At 44.1% G+C, this 21,988-nt stretch overlaps 1 protein-coding gene across 1 annotated transcript in view; it reads left to right on the forward strand.

The window, feature by feature from the left end:
* The first annotated feature begins 3,034 nt into the window (after positions 1-3,034).
* Positions 3,035-21,988, forward strand: part of Axdnd1 (axonemal dynein light chain domain containing 1) — a 78,367-nt gene continuing 59,413 nt past the window's right edge. Inside the window, exons 1-9 of the mRNA XM_041662452.1 lie at positions 3,035-3,131; positions 4,071-4,243; positions 4,907-5,010; positions 11,388-11,508; positions 13,664-13,749; positions 16,233-16,289; positions 16,849-16,951; positions 18,028-18,149; positions 21,490-21,630. Coding sequence (XP_041518386.1) covers positions 3,035-3,131; positions 4,071-4,243; positions 4,907-5,010; positions 11,388-11,508; positions 13,664-13,749; positions 16,233-16,289; positions 16,849-16,951; positions 18,028-18,149; positions 21,490-21,630 — 1,004 coding nt within the window. The remainder of the gene's footprint in view (positions 3,132-4,070; positions 4,244-4,906; positions 5,011-11,387; positions 11,509-13,663; positions 13,750-16,232; positions 16,290-16,848; positions 16,952-18,027; positions 18,150-21,489; positions 21,631-21,988) is intronic.

A 21,988-nucleotide genomic window follows, 5' to 3' on the forward strand; every position in this document is an offset into this window, starting at 1 on the left:
TAACATTCACCTGTGGGCAAATGGTAGGGAGGAGTTGGGTGGAGAGGGATTTTGAAGGGGGATGGGGCAGCATGAGGTTTTCTGGAGAGGTGCTGGAAGGCCAGGTGAGCTGCTGCTCTTCAGTCTCTCAAGAGCAGGACTCAACCTTTGAATCCTGAGTTCTTTAGAGGTACAGAGATTTAGATAAACTCCCTTTGTAGCTTTGAAAGAGTTTGTGCCTGAGGAAACAATTCCCTCAGGCTGCAGTGGCTCTCAGGACTAACCGCTGCTGAGAGCAGTGGAGTTGCAGTTGCTGACTGGACAGCTGTAGATTAAAAGGCAGGTGGTTCTCTGTGAGTTCAAGGACAGCCTGATTTTACAGAGTGAGTTCCAGGATAGGCTCCAAAGCTACACAGAGAAACCCTATCTCGGAAAACAGAAGAAAAAAAAAAGGAAAAAAAAAGAAAAGAAAAAAAGCAGCAACAGTTTAAAAAGAGGACAACAAATGGTTGCAGGTTCAAGACTAGCATAGTTTACTATGAGTTTTAAGTTAGCCAGGGTAATTTAGCGAGAACTTTTGTCTCAAAAGGAGGCGAGGAGCCTGGCAGTGGTGGCGCACGCCTTTAATACCAGCACTCAGGAAGTGAGGCAGGCAGATCTCTGTGAGTTTGAGGCCAGCCTGGTCTGCAAGAGCTAGTTGACAGCTCGAGCTGTTACCCAGAGAGACCCCTGTAAACAGCTAGCAAACATTATACCCTAGCTCTGTAGTCCAAATAGCTCCCATGCACTCATCGTCTCATGTTTCAAGTGCCCTTCATCCTAGTTGCGGGCAGCTTTCTATGCCAACGGTAGCCAAAGGAGCAACTAACTGGGCAGGGCTTTCTTACCTAGACTAAGGGAGGGAGCGATGTTATAGGTTACAGATAAATAAACGGGGCCTGATTTGCATTTTCAGTGGCATTGATTCTAGCGTTCTCTCTACTGTGGTCATTCCTTTTGGGGAGGTGAATAGAGCTGGGGGTTGAGACAGTTTCTGCAGCCCAGATCTCAGCCTCACAAGTGCTGAGATTACTGAACTATCAAACTGGACCTGCCGGCACTCGGCTCTTGCCAGTCTCCACAGCAGTCTGCTCTTCACCGACTGCCCATCCTCACCCTGCTGTTGCAGCACGAGAGTGCTCATCTTCTCTCCAGAGAACGCTGACTGTTGGAGCGCATCAGGATCAGCAGTTGACATCAGAATATTCTCCCAGCGAAGCCCCTATGGGAGCACCAGGCACACAGTCACTCTACTCACTCTCTACGGCCCAACTGTCCCCACCTATTTCTGCAGTGCGAGGGAGTGGGATGGGAGAAGTCGCTTCAGAAATTTAAGTGTGCCTGGCTATCCATTGCCATGCAGAGAGGCAAGAAAGAAACACCATGGGGTGGGAGGGGGTGGGGGGAACCAAGTTGTGGAAGTTTAGGGTCCATTTGAACTCAACCAAGTTTGCGCATCTAGTTTGTAAATTTACCAAGAGAAAGCTCTCGTGGGATCCATATTCAAGTCGGCACGGCTGCTCACTGTTGCTCCTGGTAGGAGCCCGAGTGAGTAAGGTAATTATTCTAAGTTTTTAGGACGGGCACTGAAGGCGCATCAGGTGAGAAAGGAGTAATGATAAAGAACTAGAGTTCGAACTGGAGGTGGAGCTAAGTGCTGGAGCTCTTAGCATGCACAAGGCTCTGGCTTTGTTCCTGAGCGTTGTAACGCACACTCATACACATGCAGGGACTTCACTACAGCCAACAACTAGACGATATGAGACGTTTCAATTTTAGAGCCCCAACCTACCAATTCCCTTGAGAAGTGTTTAGTTAAGCCGTAATTAAATTTCCTAGATACTAAAAAGTATCACTTCTGGAAAGTTCCAAATTAATCCATGTGTGGCGATGCATGCCTGTGACCCTAGTACTCCAGGTGGAGGCAGGAGGGTTTTCAACCCCGCCTATGCACCCAACTCCTTTCATTAAAAAAAAAAAAAAGGTGCTAATTTAAATCCTCATGTTTTAATAAAACTACATTAAATACAGATGCTAGTCCACTTTCCACTCACGGACTCCTTCAGGGAGATTTGCAGGCTAATATCTGAGCACCCAAGACGAATATGAAATCCCTGTCAACATGCTATAAAAATGAACTGGTAGGGTCTGGCGTAGTGGTGCACGCCTTTAATCCTAACAATTGGAAGGCAGAGGCAGGAGGATCTCTTTGAGTTTGAAGCCACCGGGGATATTTATAAAAAATACGCAAAACAATAAAGCCGGTTACAAGGACGGAAACCACTCCCACAACAGCCTCCAAAGGACAGGGCCACAGGGCAGTCTAAGGGAGCTCGGAGGCCAGCTGGGCCTGCGCTTGCGCAGTCCACAGCCGGAAGCGCGGCCACTAGAGACTGTCCCATTCCGAGACAGCAACCAGATTAAGTATTTGTTTTCCTTATTGTTACGACGCACGACTAAGATCACACAGAAACAGCTAGATAGTGTAGCGATTGTTCGATTTGTCTTTTTTTTTTTTGACGGCGCCGCCGGAGGCAGCCCGGACCACAGGTTGCTAGGACACGGGGTCCTGCGTTGCCATGACGACGCAGAGCGTTCCAGGAAAGAGCCTACCGACCGAGGCCTGGCGGGAAACACAATTTGTGGGTACAGCTGCGGATGTCAGTGTCCACAGGTCTCTGCTGAAGGGACCGTGGGAGCCCTGCCTCACTCGAGCCCGTGGAGCTGGGCCGCGCTGACCCGCCCGCCCGCCGTCTGTAGGGCAGCGGACTCTGACTTTGCGGGGCTAGGCCTTGACTCTGACCCATCCATACCCCTCTCTGTCACGTCGGGTCGTCGGAGAGAACAAAGAAGGGAAACCATGCTAGATGAATTCCGAATTCCAATCTGAGCATGAACCCGCAAGGGGTCTCTTTGTTCATTTGCCTTGTTTTGCCTACAGAACCACGGGGAGCCTAAAGTTCCCAGCACGATTTTGATTTGTTTCTGAACTAATTTTCTGGAAAAATAGTTTATTATGTCTCTCCAAAAAGCATCCGGAACTTCGCTGAACTCCCCGTCAACATCTGAGGTCAAACAGTCAAAACTTTCTCTAGTCAAGGAGGAGACCAAAGGTAAACTTGAGCGACGCTGTGGACAGAGCCATCATGGCTACTGGCAGAATTCGCAATCCATTCTCCCCTTCTCAGACAACCTGGCTGTTACCAAATCAGAATTCTCTTTCATCTTCGTTTAAATACTAACAGCTGTCTGAAACAACGCCTGTTTGGCTCCTTGCTCTCTGACTTTAAGGGAACAATGTGGATAAGATAAACACAGCTTAATACTGTATGGCTATTTGTATAAGATTCAAGACTTTTTCTGAGAATTCTTAAAATTTTCATCCTTGGTGCTGGGCTTTGTGGCTGATGCCTTTAATCCCAGCTCTGGGGAGGCAGAGGAAGGTGAATCTCTGTGAATTTGAGGCCAGCCTGCCCTACCGAGTGAGTTCCACGACAGTTAAGAGTTCCATAGAGAGATGAGAATTTATATGATAAATGTGGACTTGTACTAGGATCCGGATCAAGTACAGACATCGTTCATCCTTACTCTGAGACTGAAATTTCCACCAGTCTTCCTGTCACTTAGGGGTTTTTGGTTTGCTTTGTTATTTATATTTAGCTACAGTTTCATCAAGCCTTTTACTATTTAGGAGGTACAGATGAATCAAGCCAGGGACTTAAATACACTAAGCAAGGACTCTGCCCTGAGCTGGCTCCCTATTCACTTTCTACAAACGGGAGTCTCGCTCAACTGTCCAGGCTGGCTGTTTGCTCGCTCTGTAGCCCAGTCATCTTATTTGTGTCTCTCTTCATGGTCGCATACGCTGCTTCCTCTCCTTCTCCACCTTTCTGTGCACTGGATGCTCTTCTGCGCTTTAAGGACTCTCTGTTGCATGCCTGCCCGCTGGAAGCGCTCCTCCTGTTAGGAACACAAATGGTAAGGCAGGTGGGGGAGCTCCAACTCCCCAGGACACTCCACTTGAGAGTTTGTCTTTCCTCTTACTTTCTTAGGACTTCCTGAGCTAAAGGAGAGAAAAGTCATGCTGGACCATCTCAAACCCCTTCCTCCTTCCCTTCCGAATGAATTCATCCCCGAGGAAGTCCTTCTCTCTCTGAACTATGCAGCCAATGCTGGTCCATGTCCTGAAAACTTATTGCCTTCTAAGAAACTTAAAGCCCCAAAGGTGCGTATACACATGCCTAGAATGTTTGGGGTCGTTATCTTTTTTTAAAATTCACTTTATTAAGTGTTTGGTGAGCATACGTTATATATTTCAGATGCTCTTTTAAAATTCAGATTTATTTATTTTTAATTATTAGTTCATTCATGTACGAGTAGGAGTAGTTGGTTCTCTCTTTCCACCATGGGTTCTGGGGAGAAACACAGGTCATCAGATTGCCAGCTCTTTCAGCTGCTGAGACGTCTTGCCAACTAGAAAATTTAGATCTTGCTGAACATGGTGGCTGGCACTGACAAATCCAACATCAGAGGCTGAAGCAGGAGGATTACCATGAGTTCCAGGTGAGACTGGGCTACCCAAATGAGATCCTGTCTCAAGAAACAAAACTAAAAGAACCAAACCAGAAACATCCAAAGTAAAATATCTTCAGAACTTTTGAGCAAATGTTTCCATTGTTTGATTATTTCTCTTAACCTACTTTATGTAAATTTACCAAGCATATTATTGATGCTCTCTTAATATTCTAATTTGCCTTTCGACGTGTTCTTGAATCAAGAGTTCCGCTCCTCAGTAAAGCATTCAAATGCCCTTGATGTAGAGTTAAATTGGTAACTTTTCTTTGACTAGAGTGCCCTCTGCTGGACGTTTGTGTTTTTTTCCCCACAGGGTGCTCTTCCACGCATTGTAGACCGTGTCTGGCAGCACCCTGTTCGAAGGAATAAATTAAAATATCTGATTGATCATCCTGTTTCCCTAACTGGAGCTGGAAGGTAAAGAAGGAAGAGAGTGGGATATATTAAGATAGATAGAATTATTTTTTCATTTGAATGACAGTCTGGGGAGGGGGCAGAATGGATTGTGAAACTGCAGTATCGTTGGTGATAATTCTGAAAGGATATATGTATGGTTATTATCAGTACAGTAGCTATGAATTCTGGCCATACATTTTGTATTTATGTATTGTATGTAAGTGTGCATATTTGCCATGTCCCACGTGTAAGATCAGAGGACAGTTTGTAGGAATCGGTTCTCTCCTTCCACATCCGGGTCCTGCAGGTTAAACTCAGGCCATCAGTTTTGGTATCAAGATCTGTTATCCACTGAGACTTCTTCCACGTCTGGTTCTTTCTTTTCTTTTTTCTTTTTGGCTTGCATTTGTGTACTTCTTCCTGCATTCACACTTAAACATCGAGTTGTGGTTTGAGATGCTCTGATCACCATCCTCTCGTGTCTGCTTTTCTGTACTCCTAAATGCACCTAAAACTGAGCAATTCTATCCATCCCTTTTCACCCATGAGAAAAGTAATTTCCATAAGATCAAATATCCTACACACTTAAGTGCGGATAAACTGCTGTATGATCATGGCATGTAAGCAAGGCATGCAGAGAGATTTTGATAAATGGAAAATACTTTCAGATGAATAAGGCACAATCTTCATGGAACACAATTTGTTAGAGTATTTCTGGGAATGATATAAAACAATAAATGCTAGTCATATCTGCGTGTGGTAGTAAACTGGCACTTCCGAGCAGAAGTTCTTCAACTGTGGCCATCAAGTAGCAGCACCTCCAAATCTCACTGTCACCCCAGAACCCATGAATACAGATCTCAGCACCCCCATCCTCACTGTCACCCCAGAACTTGTGAGTAGACCTCAGCAGCAGGAAACCTCAGAGGAAGTTTAGAGACAGGGAAATTACACCAGATGTGAGCCCAGCCTAAGCATGGACCCTGAAAGTATAAAAGGAAGGTGACTGAGTGGGTCAGGAGATGGACCAGACAAGAATGGAAGAACAGAAGGACACAAGTCAAGAGATGTATGGGCAACTCAATTGATGCCCATCAAGGAAACAGTCCCAGTCTCGTGACCTCCAGGAAGGAATCCTGTCAGTAACCAGAAGGGGATTGTCTGAGGTCTCCCTTGCTGTGATAAAACACCCCAACCAAAAGCAACTCAGAGAGGAAAGGTTTATTTCATCTTATAGCTCTTGGGTCACACTCCATCACTGAGGGAAAGCAGGGCAGGAACCTGGAGACAGGAGTGCAAGTAGAAGCCATGGTTGAATACTTGCTCCCTATGGCTTGTTCAGTTTGCTTGTTTTTTTCTTATTTGTGTGTGTGTGTGTGTGTGTGTGTGTGTGTGTGTGTGTGTGTGTTGAGACAGGGTTTCTTTGGCTATCTTGGAACTCACTCTGTAGACCAGACCAGGCTGGCCTCGAACACGCAGAGATCTACCTGCCTCTGCCTTCCCTCAGTCATTATTCAAGAAGAAGCCCTGCTGGCAATCTGATGGAGGCGCTTCCTCCATTGATGTTTCTCTTCCCAGATAACGCTGGCTTGTGTCAAGTTAATGAAAGCCAACAAAAGCCAGCCAGCACAGTCGTAGGCATGGCTCTCGCAGGCATCCACACCACACTTTCGTCAGCGTCCTGATTTGGTGCTGTGGCACCTGCACTGGACCTCCATGCGTGGACAATGGTGTGCTCAACTGCTAGGGACAAGGAGTAATTTTTCCAGCAGTGTCAAGTATTCAGAGCACAGCAATAAAATACAAATGACAAAGTGTTTAGTTCTAAGAATCTTTTCTGATGGCCTCATCAGCCAGTGTTCAGCGCACAAAATAAGCCTTGGAATTTTAAGCAGGAAATGACTGAATGCAGACAATTGACTGCTATGAAAGTGGTTGAGATCAGCAGGATGGCTCAGCAGGTAAAAGCACTTGTCCTGCAGCCAGGTAACCTGAGCCCATTCCCATGGGTTAAAGGAGACAACTGATTCCCCAAAATCGTCCTCCAACTGCCATGTGAGTGCTGTGGCATCTCTGTGTCTACACTTACACACCGACATCACACACGCTGACATCACCTCCCCACATCACCCCCCACATCACACATCCTTGTCACATATTCCTGTGTCACACACACTACACTACACCCCCACATCACACACCCACACCACATACACGTCACACCCCCACATAACGCACCGCACATCACAAACACCCACATCACAGTCCCACATCATACGCCTATATCGATAACATATCCACATCAAGCATCCCCATCACACATCCATCACACACATTCCCACATCACACCCACACCCACATCATACACCTATATCACATATATCCACATCATACATCCCATCACACACCTATTACATACACTCCCACATCACATGTCCCTCCTCACAACATTCCACATCACCCCCGATATCACACACACCACACACACCCATGTCACACAGAGTCACATTACACAAACCCACATCACAGACACCCACATCCCCACCAATGATAAAGACATAAAATATTTTTTTTTTTGGTTTTTCGAGACAGGGTTTCTCTGTGGCTTTGGAGCCTGTCCTGGAACTAGCTCTTGTAGACCAGGCTGGTCTTGAACTCACAGAGATCCGCCTGCCTCTGCCTCCCGAGTGCTGGGATTAAAGGCGTGCGCCACCACTGCCCGGCCATAAAATATTTTTTGAGATATGGTCTTATTGTATAGCCCTGGTTAACCTGGAACTTGGTATGTACACCAGGCTGGCCTTGAATTCATAGAGATCTGCCTGCTCTGCCTCACAAGTGCCGGGATTAAAGGTATGCCCACCACATCTAAGTAAGAATATAGTAGATGTAGAATTGTGCATAATTGTGTGACTATATAAAAAGGTAAGGAGGACATGAAACCTGGTGCTTTTATGAATATAGTGCCCACTGCTCCTTGACATGAATATGACATTCACGTGACCAGCTTCACAGAGACATCATACATACTTTCTGCTAGCAAAGGAAAACATTTTTTAAAATTAAGTTTCAATATGACTCTCTCTCTCTCTCTCTCTCTCTCTCTCTCTGTGTGTGTGTGTATGTGTGTGTGTGTGTATGTGTGTATGACAGGGTCTCACTGACTCTGTAGCTTTGGCTGGCCTAGAACTATGTAGCCCAGGCTGGCCTCTAGCAAAGATCCACCTGTCTGTTCTCTGAGAGCTGAGAGTAAAGCGTGTGCTACCACACCAGGCTCATTAGAATGTTTTCATGTGTATGTGCCATTAGATTTGTTCTAATTTGTCCCCTTCTATAGTGCCTTCCTCCATGCTTTGGGTGTTTTTCTGTCAAATACATTTTTTAAATGTGTGCAGTAGTATTTACTATTTTTCTGTTATGACCCCTGCACATGACATATTTTCTTTTTTTTAAAAAATATTTATTTATTTATTATGTATACAATATTCTGTCTGTGTGTATGTCTGCAGGCCAGAAGAGGACACCAGACCTCATTACAGATGGTTGTGAGCCACCATGTGGTTGCTGGGAATTGAACTCAGGACCTTTGGAAGAGTAGGCACTGCTCTTAACCACTGAGCCATCTCTCCAGCCCCACATGACATATTTTCAATGCAAATGACCCAGGTCACTACTATGACTTCATTTGCTTATTCTTTAATTATTCCACTTACTTATTTATTCCGTGTGTGTGCTCATACCATAGTCTGCACGTGAGGAGCAGAGGATAACTTTCCTGCATCAGATTTCCCCTGCGCTTGTTTAGTAATTGCTCTTACCACTGAGTAATTTTGCTTTCTCTAGCTGATTTTTTAAAATATTTATTTATAATGTATACAATATTCTGTTTGTGTGTATGCCTGAAGGTCAGAAGAGGGCACCAGACCTCATTACAGATGGCCGTGAGCCACCATGTGGTTGCTGGGAATTGAACTCAGGACCTTTGGAAGAGCAGGCAATGCTCTTAACCTCTAAGCCATCTCTCAGCCCCAACCCTAGCTGATTTTTAAATTGTATTTTATTATACTTTATTAGTATTATATTGTGTGTTGGTGTGAGTGTGTATATGTGTGTGAAAGCTCACTTGTGGTTAAAGGACAATTTTTTTCCCAGTTGATTCTCCTCTTCTACCTTTATTTGGGTCCCACTGGTAAAATTCATGACTTCAGGCTTGTGTGGCAAGTGTCTTTACCCGCAGAACCATCTTGCTAGCTCCCCAGAATCTCTTTTTGAGAGATCTTCTAACAGGGGAGGAAGGCACCTACTCGGAGGAAAATGAGAGTACTAGCACTTTGATGAAAAGGGAATGGAGAGAGACCTGGTCAGTAAAATGAACCAGCATCTTCTGTAGCAGCAGCAACACGGAGAAGAGAATGGACAGCGGGCACAAGTCAGGCCAGAGTCTCCTTTAAAGATGATGGCAGGATGGAGACATGAAAATATCATACATTAAGCAGCGACGCCGTAGGGAGCTGAGTCTGAGAGAAGTACACAGGACGTACCCTAGAGACCTGGGGTGCACATCAAGTAATGACAAGTTGGAGCAGAGATGTGCTGTTGGCAAGAAGTAAGGGAACTGCCCGCTCTAATGATATGAGGGCGGCTGCGGAATTACCGATGTTAGCGGCAGATTGGATATTGAGGGCAAAGGGCGGGAAGGGACTGGGTACTGATGCCATTTTGATGGCAGCCTCAGCACACAGAGGAAGGTGAAGCAGACTGCAGGTTCGATGGCTTCAAAGGACACATTCTGTGGAGCATCTCTAGAGGAGCAGGAGGGCTCAGAACCAGGGGTGTCGCAAACACAAGGAGTAGTCACACCAGTGGGAAAAACTGCTAAGAGATTAACTTAATAAAGGGAAGTCTGCACTAGATTTCTGGGTCATGGTTTCAGAAGGGAGGGGACATCTCTTCTGCCAGGTAATATCAGGGAGTCTGATATTTATCAGAAAGACAGAGATGATATATTCTATCTAGATAAATCATGAGGACATAATAGCAATGCTTGGTCAAGGAAGAAGTTTTAGGAGGGAAAAGTCTGTCTTCATCAGCTTGCACAAACTAGAGGCACCTGGGAAGATGGACTGTCAGTTGAGGAGCTGCCTCTGTCAATTGGCCTGTGGGCTTGTCTGTGGGCATTTTTCTTGGTGAGGGATCCTCGCGCTAGAAGCCTTGCCATCCCTGGGCAGTTGCTGCTGGGTTGTATAAGAAGGCAGGCCTAGAAAGCCACGCACACAGAGCCAGTCAGCACAGCTCTCCCTTTCCTGTGGTCCAGAACCTGTAAGCCAGACAAGCCTTTTCCTAGCCCAGGTTGGTTTGGGTCAGTATTTATCACAGCGGCACAAAGCAAACAAGGCCAGGGAGTGTCTTAGTGGGGCAGTGGAAGTTCCCTACACAGTTATCGCTGGTGGGATGAGACTGGGGGCTGTGGACCAAGATGGAGTCCTGCGCACACGTGGCAGGAATAACTATGGGAAAAAACTGATTCATCCGAGGTTGGAGGGGAGGAAAGAGTTGATGATGGGATCGAGAAGTTTGGTGAAGAGGAAGAATGTGGGCAGACTCTTCTTACACGGGTGGGCTGTGCTGGTCCAGGGGTCAGCAGGTTCATCCTTCAACCTTGGACACTGGCCATGGAGGGGCCTCCATCCAATAAGCTGGTGCTGGATGCTAAACCTAAGGTCACCATCCGGGTGAGCGAACCCCACCTCTAGAAGCTGTGGACACTGTGGGAGTGTCCTACCCAAGCCAGGGCCTTTCTGCCTGCCTGGGTTGCTTCCTCCCCTCTGCTCCCGAGGCCATGGCCGCTGCCATTGTGATTTGAGCTGTTCTGCCCAGAGAACCCGGCCAAGGACTGCTCTATGTTAATTAGACAACCTCTATGGAAGCTCACGGGTCTCCAGACGCAACTGGGCCTGGCTGTGGGTTCTGACGTCTGTGATCTCTGAAGTGTCCATGACAGTGACGCTGAAAGTGGCTGCTGGGGAAGGCGAGGAGCGGGTCCTGTGTAGAGAGGGGGCTGCAGTTTCAGTTTCTCCAGCGGTGCAGGGCGTGGCTGCCGTCACTGGAATCCGGAGGGAGAACTGTTTGCTCGGTAAACTGCTCTCATCATCCTAAAGTAATGGGTGGACTTGTCTTCTGAAACAGAGCTGCGTGGGGATCACAGGGATGCCTTCAATGGAAATCACACTTCCTTTCCCCATGTTTTTAAATAATTCTAAATAATAAAATCCAGATAAGCAGGGGAAGAAAGAGCAGTTTTGCTGACCAAAGTTCTATTTTACCCTCTAGTAGAAAGTGTGTAGCTGTATACACCCTTAGAAAAAGCTAATTCTAAAACGTATTTTCTTACTTTCAAGGGATATTTCTTTTCTGTATGATGTTAAATATGTAAAAGGCGAGGCCAAGGAGAAGAAACTTTGTCCCCCAAATTTAAACAAGTCACTGCAGCCACAGGACAGTGCCATGGTGCCTCACAGTGTGAGTACTGGAGGGAGGATTTCCTCTCTCCGCTTGTTCATTTCTTCTCTAAAGCAGCCTCAGGTATAACAACAGCCTTCGGGGCTCCATCGGCACCCCAGTAACCCAGTTATTTCTGTAAAACTGCATTTACTGGGAAAAGAGCAAAGACATTCTAGGCCATTTCCCAAGCCACAGCTAATATTCTAATGCGTAAAGGGAAGTACAAAATCAGGGAAGAGTAGTTTCTCCTCTGGAAACTTCACACCTAGAGTTGTAGATGATGGATGACCTCCTCCTCCTCCTGTTCCCCTCCTCCCCCTCCTCCTATTCTCACCTCCCCCTCCTGTTCTCCTCTTTCCCTCCTCCTCCCATTCTGCTCCTCCTTCCTTCTTACTTCTCTTTCTCCTCCTCCACGTTTTTTTCTTTTGAGATAGGGTCCCTCTACGTAGCCCTGGCTATGTAAACCAGGCTAGTCTCTAGTTCTGCCTCCCCAGTGCTAAGGGCATCCCTCATGTTCTTCCAGTGTGGGTCAGGCCACTTCTTAATCTTCCTATCCCTTTCATCATCCCCTGGCCATAGTGTTACATTTCCTGGCTCTCTTCTCTTCAAACTGTGCATTCTGCATCTCTCTCTGCCGCACTTGATCTTTTTCATCATAGACCTGCATGAGAATAATTACTAATAACCACACGACAGAGTCAAGTAGGCTGTCATGAAATCTCCTCCATCAAAGAAATTAGTCCATTACTTTTAAATTTAACCTCTTAGAACAAGAACAGTCTTTGCCAAAATATCACAAGAGTTCTCACAATATCACAGTTGCTGATATTGTTTCCACTCTGACACCTCTTGATCTGATCCTCCACAGTCCTCATACCTCTTGGTATTGTGGTCTTCCAAGACCTCCTGGGATGGCCCACAAACTCCCCTTACAACGTTTAACTGGTTTGCTAATCTGATGTCTCCTACATTCCTCCAAAACAACATGGTCAAGTTTTATAGTAATAGCCCACTTCCTGGTTCTAGCTTCTGTCTTAGTAACTTTTTATTGCTCTGACAAAAATGCCATAGCCAAGGCAACCTATTAAAGAAAGTGTTCATTGGGCTTATGGTTTCGGAGGTTAGAGTCCCTGATGGTGGAGCAGAGGCATGGTGGCAGGAACAGCTGAGAGCTCACATTCTGATTCAAGAGCAGGAGGCAGAGAGAGGCCACATTGGCATAAGTCTTTTGAAACCTCAAAGCTGACCCCAGTGATATTCTTTCTCCAATTAGGGATGTACTTCCAAGTCCTTCCCAGTTAGTTCCACCAACTGGGAACGCCTGAGCCTTGTAAGGGATATCTCATTCAAACCACAGCAGCAAGAAAAAAAATAGCTAAAGGATTTATGAATATAGTTGTCCCTCTATACTTGAAGGTTATCCATTCACCTATGCCACCAACCTCAAGTTCAAAATGCTTAGAAAACATTGTATCTGCACTAAAAAAGTATAAATGCATTCTTGTCATTATTCTATAAAAAATTAGCATGGCAACAATTTACTTGTATTAGGTATTACAGAAAACCCAGAGTCAACACAGCATAAATAAATGTATGTAGCTTCTATGAAAACACCAATTTGTTTTATGTAATGGACTTGAATATCTAGACCAGTGGTTCTCTACATCTGGGTTGCAACTCCTTTGGCAAATCTCTATCTCCAAAAATATTATGATTTATAACACTAACAAAATGGCAGTTATGAAATAGCAATGAAAATAATTTCATGCTTGGGTCATCATACATAAGGAACTGTATTGAAGGATTGCATGCAGCATTAGGAAAGTTGAGAATCACTGATCTAAATTTTGGTATCTTGAAGGATTCTAAAATTAGTCCTTCTCAAATACCAAGTAATGAGGCTGGGCGGTGGTAGCTCACGCCTCTAATCCCAGCAAGTGGGAGGCAGAGGCAGTCAGATCTCTGTGAGTTTGAGGCCAGCCTGGTCTACAGAGTGAGTTCCAAGACAGTCAGGACTGTTTCACAGAGAAACCCGGTCTTGAAACCCCCACCCCAAAAACCCCTGAGTAATGATTATACCAAAAGAAAAATCTGTCCTCACATTCATGCTTAATTTTACAATATATGTCCAGCTTTTTCTTATATTAATATAGTCATCCTTTTTCTTTATAAGCAGAAGACATTAGCAGACACTCTGGTTCCTGAAGAATTTCATATCGTGTCAAATACAGGAGTTTCGGGTTTGGAGTGTTATGACGAGTGAGTACCGTGATGTTTTGTTTCGTATCTGACCTGCACTGTCTTCTTCTTTCCACACTTAAAGGAACCTAAGAAGAGCACACTCATTTTCCTAGTGTGGTGAGGAAACATTTGGGCGAGCTGCCTTGGCAGAATGTGAGAACGATTAAAACAAAAACCTAGAGATGGCTCAAAGAGTTTTGGCCTCTCCCTCTTTCCTTCCTTTCCTCTCTCCCTCCCCCTTCTTCCCTTCCATCCTTCCTTCCTTCTGCCTTTTTTGTTTTTCTTCCTTTCTGTTTCTATCTCCTCCTCCTCTTCTTCCTGCTCCTGTTTGCTTTTAGAGCAGAGTAAACATAGATTTGTTAAGGTAAAACAAGAAAGAACTCCTGAGGGAGGAATACAAGAATTTTGGGTTTTCATGATTAAATAGTTCTATAGCTTTTCTTGTCATTTAATCTTTAATATTTTAAAAAGTACAACTTTTGGAGCTGGAGAGATGGCTCAGCAGTTAAGAGCACTAACTGCTCTTCCAAAGAACCCGGGTTCAGTTCTCAGCACCCACATGGCAGCTAACAACTGTCTGAAACTTCAAGACCTGACACCCTCACACAGACATACATGCAGGCAGACACCAATGCATATAAAATAAAATAAATAAATTATTTCTGAAAATATGTAACAAATGTGAAATTTTAGGGCTGGAGAAATGACTCACCACTCAAGATCCTTTGCTGCTCTTGGAAAACTCAGGTTTGAGCATCACATAGCAGCTCACAACTGCCTGTAACTCTACCTCCAGGGGATCTGACACCCTCACAAAATACCAATGCACATAAATAAAAATAAATAAATCATTAAAAAAATAAAAAAATTAAATCTTTAACAAAATGGAACTTGGAGTTGTGTGTAGTAGTGAGTACCTATAATCCCAGCTCTTGGAAGCTGATGTAGGCAGATTGCAAATTCAAGGCCAGCTTGGGCTATATAGAAAGACCCTTTCTCAAAACTCAAACCAACCAAACAGATAAAGCAGAACTTTCTTTCAAATTATTCTTCTCCCATCTCTGACAGGGTTTTTCTGTGTAGCAGAACTTTCTTCCAAATTCTTCTTCTTCTTCTTCTTCTTCTTCTTCTTCTTCTTCTTCTTCTTCTTCTTCTTCTTCTTCATTCCTCCTCCTCCTCCTCCTCCTCCTCCTCTTCTTCTTCTTCCTTTTTTTTTTTTCAGAGATAGGGTTTCTCTGTGTAGTCCTACCTAGCTGTCCTGAAACTCACTTTGTAGACCAGGCTGGCCTCGAACTCACAGAGATCCTTCTGCCTCTGCCTCCCAAGTGCTGGGATTAAAGGTGTGCGCCACCACCACCACTTGTATTCCAAATTCTTAGCTGCAGAAGGGGTTGGAACAGTGACCACACAGACAGTGGAAGGCCCTCCTCTATGCCCATCTCTAGGGCGTGGTTCCGGACTGCACATGAGTCATTGCACCATTTGCTGATTCCTATGTATGCATTTGAAAACGAGGTTTGTTTTTTTTTTAATTTCTAAAATAACAGTTCACTATTGCAAAGTTGTTTTTCTTTTCTTTCTCTTTTTTTGGTACTGGAGTTGAACCTAGGACTTTGTTCCTGTGAGCAAGGGCTCTACCATCGAGCTACATCCCAAGCTCACCTGGCCATTTTTGAAAATGCCAAAAGGCACTTTTGTTGTAACTGTTGATTGCATTTGTGTGTGTGTGCTCAGGGGGTGACACAGAAAATAGCTCTTGGCAGCCAGTTCTCCCCTTCCACCATGTGGGTCCCAGGCACCAAACTCAGATTGTTGGGCTTGGTGGCACGTGCCTTTACCTGTTGAGCCATCTCAAAGGCCTTAAAAAAAGTCTCGTGTGGTTCAGGTAGGTCTCGAACTCTCTGTGAGGAGATGAGTTTATCCTATCTTCCTGCCTCTGCCTCCCAAGTGTTGGAAATACTGGCATGTCTTTTTTTTTTCTTTTTTGTTTTGTTTTCTTTTTTTTTTTAATGAATCAAGGAAATTTTTGTATTTCGATATATCAGGGAATGGAATTGAGTATTCTTTACTAACAATGTTCCACAATACAACCAGTGTCATTATATCTCTGTGTGGATTTTTATGGATGATTTCGTATGCACACAAGGGACCTTTTTAAAATCACATCAAAGCTTTTAAATTCCATTCAGGTCTTTGGTTTGTCCTGTTGTAATTTCTTCCATTTCCACTCCTCGGACAACTTCCCAGCAATTTCTCCAGAGAACACGGTTTAGTGGACAATGGCTCTTAGCAACCAAGGTGCCGGGTCTGTGGTGTGCTAACTGATGAACAGGCCAGATACTGTCTGCCCTCTTCTCCTGTCCTCCCTTCCCCTCCCCTCTCTTCCCCTCCCCTTCCCTCCTCTCCTCTCTCTGTCCCAGGGCCTGTGTGCCACCACTGACCAGAATGTTTTCTTCAGCCCCGAACGTTTTCTTGAAGTAGCGTTTTCTCCTCTGTTGCAGCAAATACACCACCCTGCTGACAGACAGTGAGAACAGGCTGCTGCTCTTCCCGTCCATGTGAGTACACGGGGCTTTCTAAAGTGTCTCTCGGAACGAGTAACCACATGTGTGTCTTCCTTTCCTTGGTATGTTATTAGACAAAAACATTCAAGTCATAGAGAGAGCCAAGGTAATAATTGCCCATAAGAACATAATTCATTAGTTGTATTCCTGTGGCCATTGCATATTCAGATAGTATGCATAGCATGGCACTCAAGCACTGTAATGTGTGCTTATGTTCTGTCCACCAAGCATTGGCATCTCTCTGCTGCCTTTCTCTCTTGCGCTTGAAGTGTTTATGGCCCCTCCTTTTTTTCTGTGTTTCTGTCACATATAGTAACATATGGTGATATAGCACCTTTGGGGGTTAGAATTATTTTTCTTTTAAGAAAAAAATTACACTATTTTCATTGTTTTAAACCATGTTACTGGTAAATCACTAAATAAGTTCATCTGGGTTTACTCCTTTAAATTGCCTTTAGTATTCAGTATCTCATATATTTCCTGAGACATTTTGCTTTCCTCTGAGGATGGTCTGATGAGACGCTCTTCTCTAAGTGTGTCCTTTGCTATTTAGGAAACCCAATAAAAGAGTAGAAGTCATCCAGCTGGGTGATGTGATGGACACCATGCTGGAGCGGGCTGGAGTAGAAAGTGAGGAGCATGTAGGGCCAACCAAGGTAACTGCCGGTCATAATAGCCCTGTGGTTACCAGTGTGTGTGTGGGAGGCAGTGCTTGGTTTGGAATCTGATTCGCCATTTATTGGTGGGTGGCGCTGGGCAAATCATCTCATGTGCTTGTACCTCAATTTCCTAATCTATTGATTAGAAGTAATGATAGTACCTGCCTCATGGGGTTGATTGTGAGTGAGACAGAATGGCATGTTTAAGTGCTGAGAAAGGGCCTGGCTTAGAGTGAACACCACACCAACAACTGTTAGTATAGTTATGTGTTGTTTAGTTGCGGGATGTGTTCTGAGAGAGGCATCATTAGGTGGTGTTGCTGTGCAAACATGTTTGTAAGGATTTACATCAACCTAGACCCACAAGCCTAACGGGGATAGACGCTGTAGCCCCACAGCAGTTGTGGCTCAATGGTAAGGATCCTTGTATCAAGACAGAGAAGGTCAATAAAAATCTCAGGTCATGGGGATTTTTCAGTTCCACCCTACCCTAACTTTATAGAACCTTAGTTATGACTGAAGTATTGTTATTTGGCATGTAACTATATTTCTGAAGACTCTGTGGAAGACTCTTATTATACTTGTTTTTATTTTATTTTTCCTCTTTTTAAAAATATTTATTTATTTATTATGTATACAGTATTCTCAGTATTCTGTCTGCATGTATGCCTGCAGGCCAGAAGAGGGTACTGGATCTCATTACAGGTGGTTGTGAGCCACCATGTGGTTGCTGGGAATTGAACTCAGGACCTTTGGAAGAGCAGGTAGTACTCTTAACCACTGACTGAGTCATTTCTCCAGCCCCGTATTTTATTTTATTTTTTTGAGACGGTTTCTCTGTAGTCTTGGAGCCTGTCCTGGATCTAGCTCTTGTAGACCAGGCTGGCCTCAAACTCACAGAGATCTGCCTGTCTCTGCCTCCTGAGTGCTGGGATTAAAGGCGTGCACCACCAACGCCCAGCTCTTAGTTTTGTTTAATGGAATATTATGCATATATATGGAGTACAATGTGATAGTTCTTATACAGTGTGTAGCGATAGATAAGCACTGATTATCTGGTTTACCTCCGGCAGATGCACCAACTCCTACATGTGTTGAAAAAGGAACAGACCATTTACAACACAGTATTTCATGAGCTAATCCGACAAGTCAGCGTGGATTGTATAGACAGAGGAGAGCTACTATCCAGAATCAGGTTAGAAATGTTAACGGAATGTTTCAGGTTCCCCATTTCAAAAATCTGAATTATAAATATTAGTGCATATTAATTATACAGGTTAATAGGAGCCATTGTACTACTGCCATAATGCATCTTTTTGAACGTGTTGAGGTGTGCTTGAGAAAGCTACAAAAATATCTCTATGAACTAACAGTAAAATCTTGGCTAAGATCCAAAAGTCCAAGCTTTTGTTTTCTCACTATCCATTCCTAAACAAGTGGTGTTTGTTGAGTGCTTATTCTGTGTCAAGTACTGAGATGCTTGATAGGGCAGGGGAAAGAGTAAATTGATTATTAATTATTGGAAGAGTCTTATATAGCTCAGACTGGCCTCGAACTTGTTATGTAGCCTTATAGGTATGAACCACCATGCCTGTCTGTGGTGAGATTTAAATGAGAACGCAGGGCTAGTGAGTGAAGACAGGGCCAGCGGGTAGAAGTGTTTGCCATGCATGCCTGATGACCTGAAATCCACAGCGGAAGGAGAGATCCAGCTTCGGAACATTGCCCCATGACCTCCACAAGTGCCATGTTGTCGGCACACCTGTGAGTGCACACAGCCCTATCTCAGAGTCACAATGACTCGATTAAAATTGAAATAGAAATAGGTGCTCTGTATACATAATCATCAATGGTAAAAAGGTGATAAATACTATTGTTACTATGATTATCCTTCTTAGTACTTTGGTTCTTTCCAAAAAATTGAAAGAATACATTGGCCAAACAATATATCTATATTTCATTCTCTGTGGAACCAGGGAAAGATGTAAGAGCTTCCTGAACATCTCTTTCTTTCTTTCTTTCTTTCTTTCTTTCTTTCTTTCTCTTTTTTAATTCAGCATCTCACTATGTAGTCCTGGCAGGCTGTGTATTTGCTCTGTAGACCAGGCTGGCCTTGAGCTCACAAAGATCTACCTTCTGGTGCCTTGGAGGGATTAAAGGCATGCACTGTCATACCAGTCTATCAGTTTCTTTTTAAAAATTATCTTTTTACTATTTATTTATTTATTTATTTATTTATTGCATACCAATCCCAGTTCCCCCTCCCTCCTTTCCTCCTGCTCCCTCCACCTTCCCCCCACCCCATCCTCCATCCGCTCCTCAGAGAAGGTAAGACCTTCCCTGGGAAGTCAGCTAAGACTGTCCCATCACTCACTGAGAAAGGACCAAGATCCTTCCCACCCCTCCCCCCTGCTGGGCCTAGGCTGAGCACGGGATCTCTCCATGGAGAACGGGCTCCACCCGGTCAGTTCATGCACTCGGGTTAGATCCTGGTCCCACTGACAATGCCACACAACTGCCCATGCCACACCATTGTCGCCTGCATTCAGGGGGCCTAGTTCGGTCCTGTGCAGGTTCCCCAGCCGTCAGTCCAGAGTCAGTGAGCTCCTTACTAGCTTGGGTCAGCTGATTCTCTGGGTTTCCCCATCGTGGTCTTGACCCCTTTGTTCATATTATCGCTCCTCCCTCTCTTCGAATGTACTCTGGGAGCTTGGCCCAGTGGTTAGTTGTGGATCTCTACATCTGCTTCCATCTGTTTCTGGAAGAGGGTTCTAGCTTCTCTTGGGTTGTGGACTGTAGGCTAGTTATCCTTTGCTTTATGTCTGGTATCCACTTATTGAGTGAGTTCATATTATATGTGTAGCCTCTTATGAGTGACTACATATGATTATTTATCTTTCTACATCTGGGTTTACCTTACTCAGGATGTGTTTTTGTTTTTTGTTTGTTTGTTTTTTTTTGGTTCTGCCCATTTGTCTGCAAATTTCAAGATGTCATTTATTTTCATCTCTGAGTAAAGTCCATTGTGTAAATGTACCACATTTTCTTTATTCATTCTTCAGTTGAGAGGCATCTAGGTTGTTTCCAGGTTCTGGGTATTATGAATAATGCTGCTATTGCTGCTATGAACATAGTTGAGCAAATGTCCTTGTGATATGATTGTGTCTCCTTTAGGTTATACCCAAAAGTGGTGTTGCTGGGTCTTGAAGTAGATTGATTCCTAATTTTTTGAGAAATCACCATACTGTTTTCTAAAGTGACTGCACAAATTTGCACTTTCATCAACAATGGGGAATGTTCCCCTTCCTCTATAGCCTCTCAAGCATAAGCTGTCATTGCTGTTTTTGATCCTAGCCATTCTGATCGGTGTTAGATGGTATCTCAGAGTCATTTTGATTTGCATTTTCTGATCTTAGTCTTAGATCTTAGATGTTGAGCATTTCCTTAAGTGTCTGTTGGCCATTTGAGATTCTTCTGTTGAGAGTTCTCTGTTTAGATCTGTACCCTATTTTTTAATTGGATTATTTGGTAGTTTGATGTCTAGTTTTTTTACTTCTTTATATAATTTGGAGATCAGCTCTCTGTCAGATGTAGGGTTGGTGAAGATTTTCCCATTCTGTAGGCTGTCATTTTTGTCTTATTGACTGTTGTCATTTGCTTTACAGAAGCTTCTTAGTTTTAGAAGGTCCCATTGATTAATTGTTGCTCTCAGTGTCTGTGCTATTGGTGTTATATTTAGGAAGTGGTCTCCTGTGCCAAGGATACTCCCCATTCAAGGATACTCCCCACTTTTCTATGAGGTTCAGTAAAAATTATTATTATTTTGTGTTTGTATATTGTGTGTATGAGGGCACAAGAGGCCCTTCCCTGCTGAGCCACACCTCCAGTACGGATTTCCTCTTCCTGCTGTCTGACAGGTTTGAGGAGGTAGAAGCAAAATCATTAGAGCCTGGTTAGGATCAGGAAAGGAGTAAATAGAATACTGTGAGGAGTGTCAAATGGGAGAAACAACAGAACAGCAGCCCATGGGATCAAGCTCAGAATAAAGCCAAGGGCGATGAGATAAAAGAAGTACAGGACTAAGAGCAAAAGAAACAACTGTTTTGGGTGAAAGCATCTGAATAGTTTTTAAATAGTTGGTATCTTTTTACATTTAGTCAGTTTAAGGAAAGTGTCACCTATGAATTCAAGTATATGAAAATCTCACTGTATTCAAGGTACTCTGGTTATTAATATATAGATTATGACATTGTTCCTCTCTCAAGAGTTTATAATTTAGAAGAACTAAAACACATTCTATTTTTGTTTATATCGCAGATATTATTTATGTTCCTAGTAGCCATGTCTCCTGTTCTGTCTCATCATAGTTGACTTACTGTGTCTGCTGTGGGACAGGAGCCTGGGTTCCTTTTTTCTTTCTGTCCTTTCCCCACATACAGTTCGTGTCTGCCTATTGGCCATTCATTCTCCTAACAGTACTTTCTTGCTTGCATTCCTCTCCCTTTCTCTCTTCTTTTCCTTTGTTTCTCCTGCAGAGAGAAATATGTGCAAATGCTTGACCAAATTGCTCGGCAGATGATTGATTTCTACAAAGACTTGGTAACTCAGCGGATGATGGACCAGCGCATCTTAGAAGAACTGTATAACTTCAAGAATGTGATTGAGGAGTTGACCAGGTAAAAACCTTAATGCTCCTCAACACAAAGCAGAAGGCAGAGTCCTGTCTTTACCCATAGTAAAAGAGAATCATGGAGTGATGTGGAATTCCCTTCTGTATGCTGTGAATTCCATTGGTTAATAAAGATGTTTTGGGCCTGTGATAGGGCAGAATAGAGCTAGGCAGGGAAAACTAAATGGAATGCTGGAAGAAAGAAGGCGGAGTCAGGAGACCCCATGTAGTTGCCATAGGGGAAAGATGCGAGCTGTAAGGTAGAACCTTGCTGGTAGGCCACAAGCCTAGTGGTAAAATATAAATTAATGGAAATGGGTTAATTCTAGATGGAAGAGCTAGCTAGCAATATGCTTAAGTGATTC

The sequence above is a fragment of the Microtus oregoni genome, unplaced genomic scaffold (assembly GCF_018167655.1).
Source record: "Microtus oregoni isolate MIOR12 unplaced genomic scaffold, Mior012 000013F_ref0000133, whole genome shotgun sequence".
In the NCBI taxonomy this organism is placed as follows: Eukaryota; Metazoa; Chordata; class Mammalia; order Rodentia; family Cricetidae; genus Microtus; species Microtus oregoni.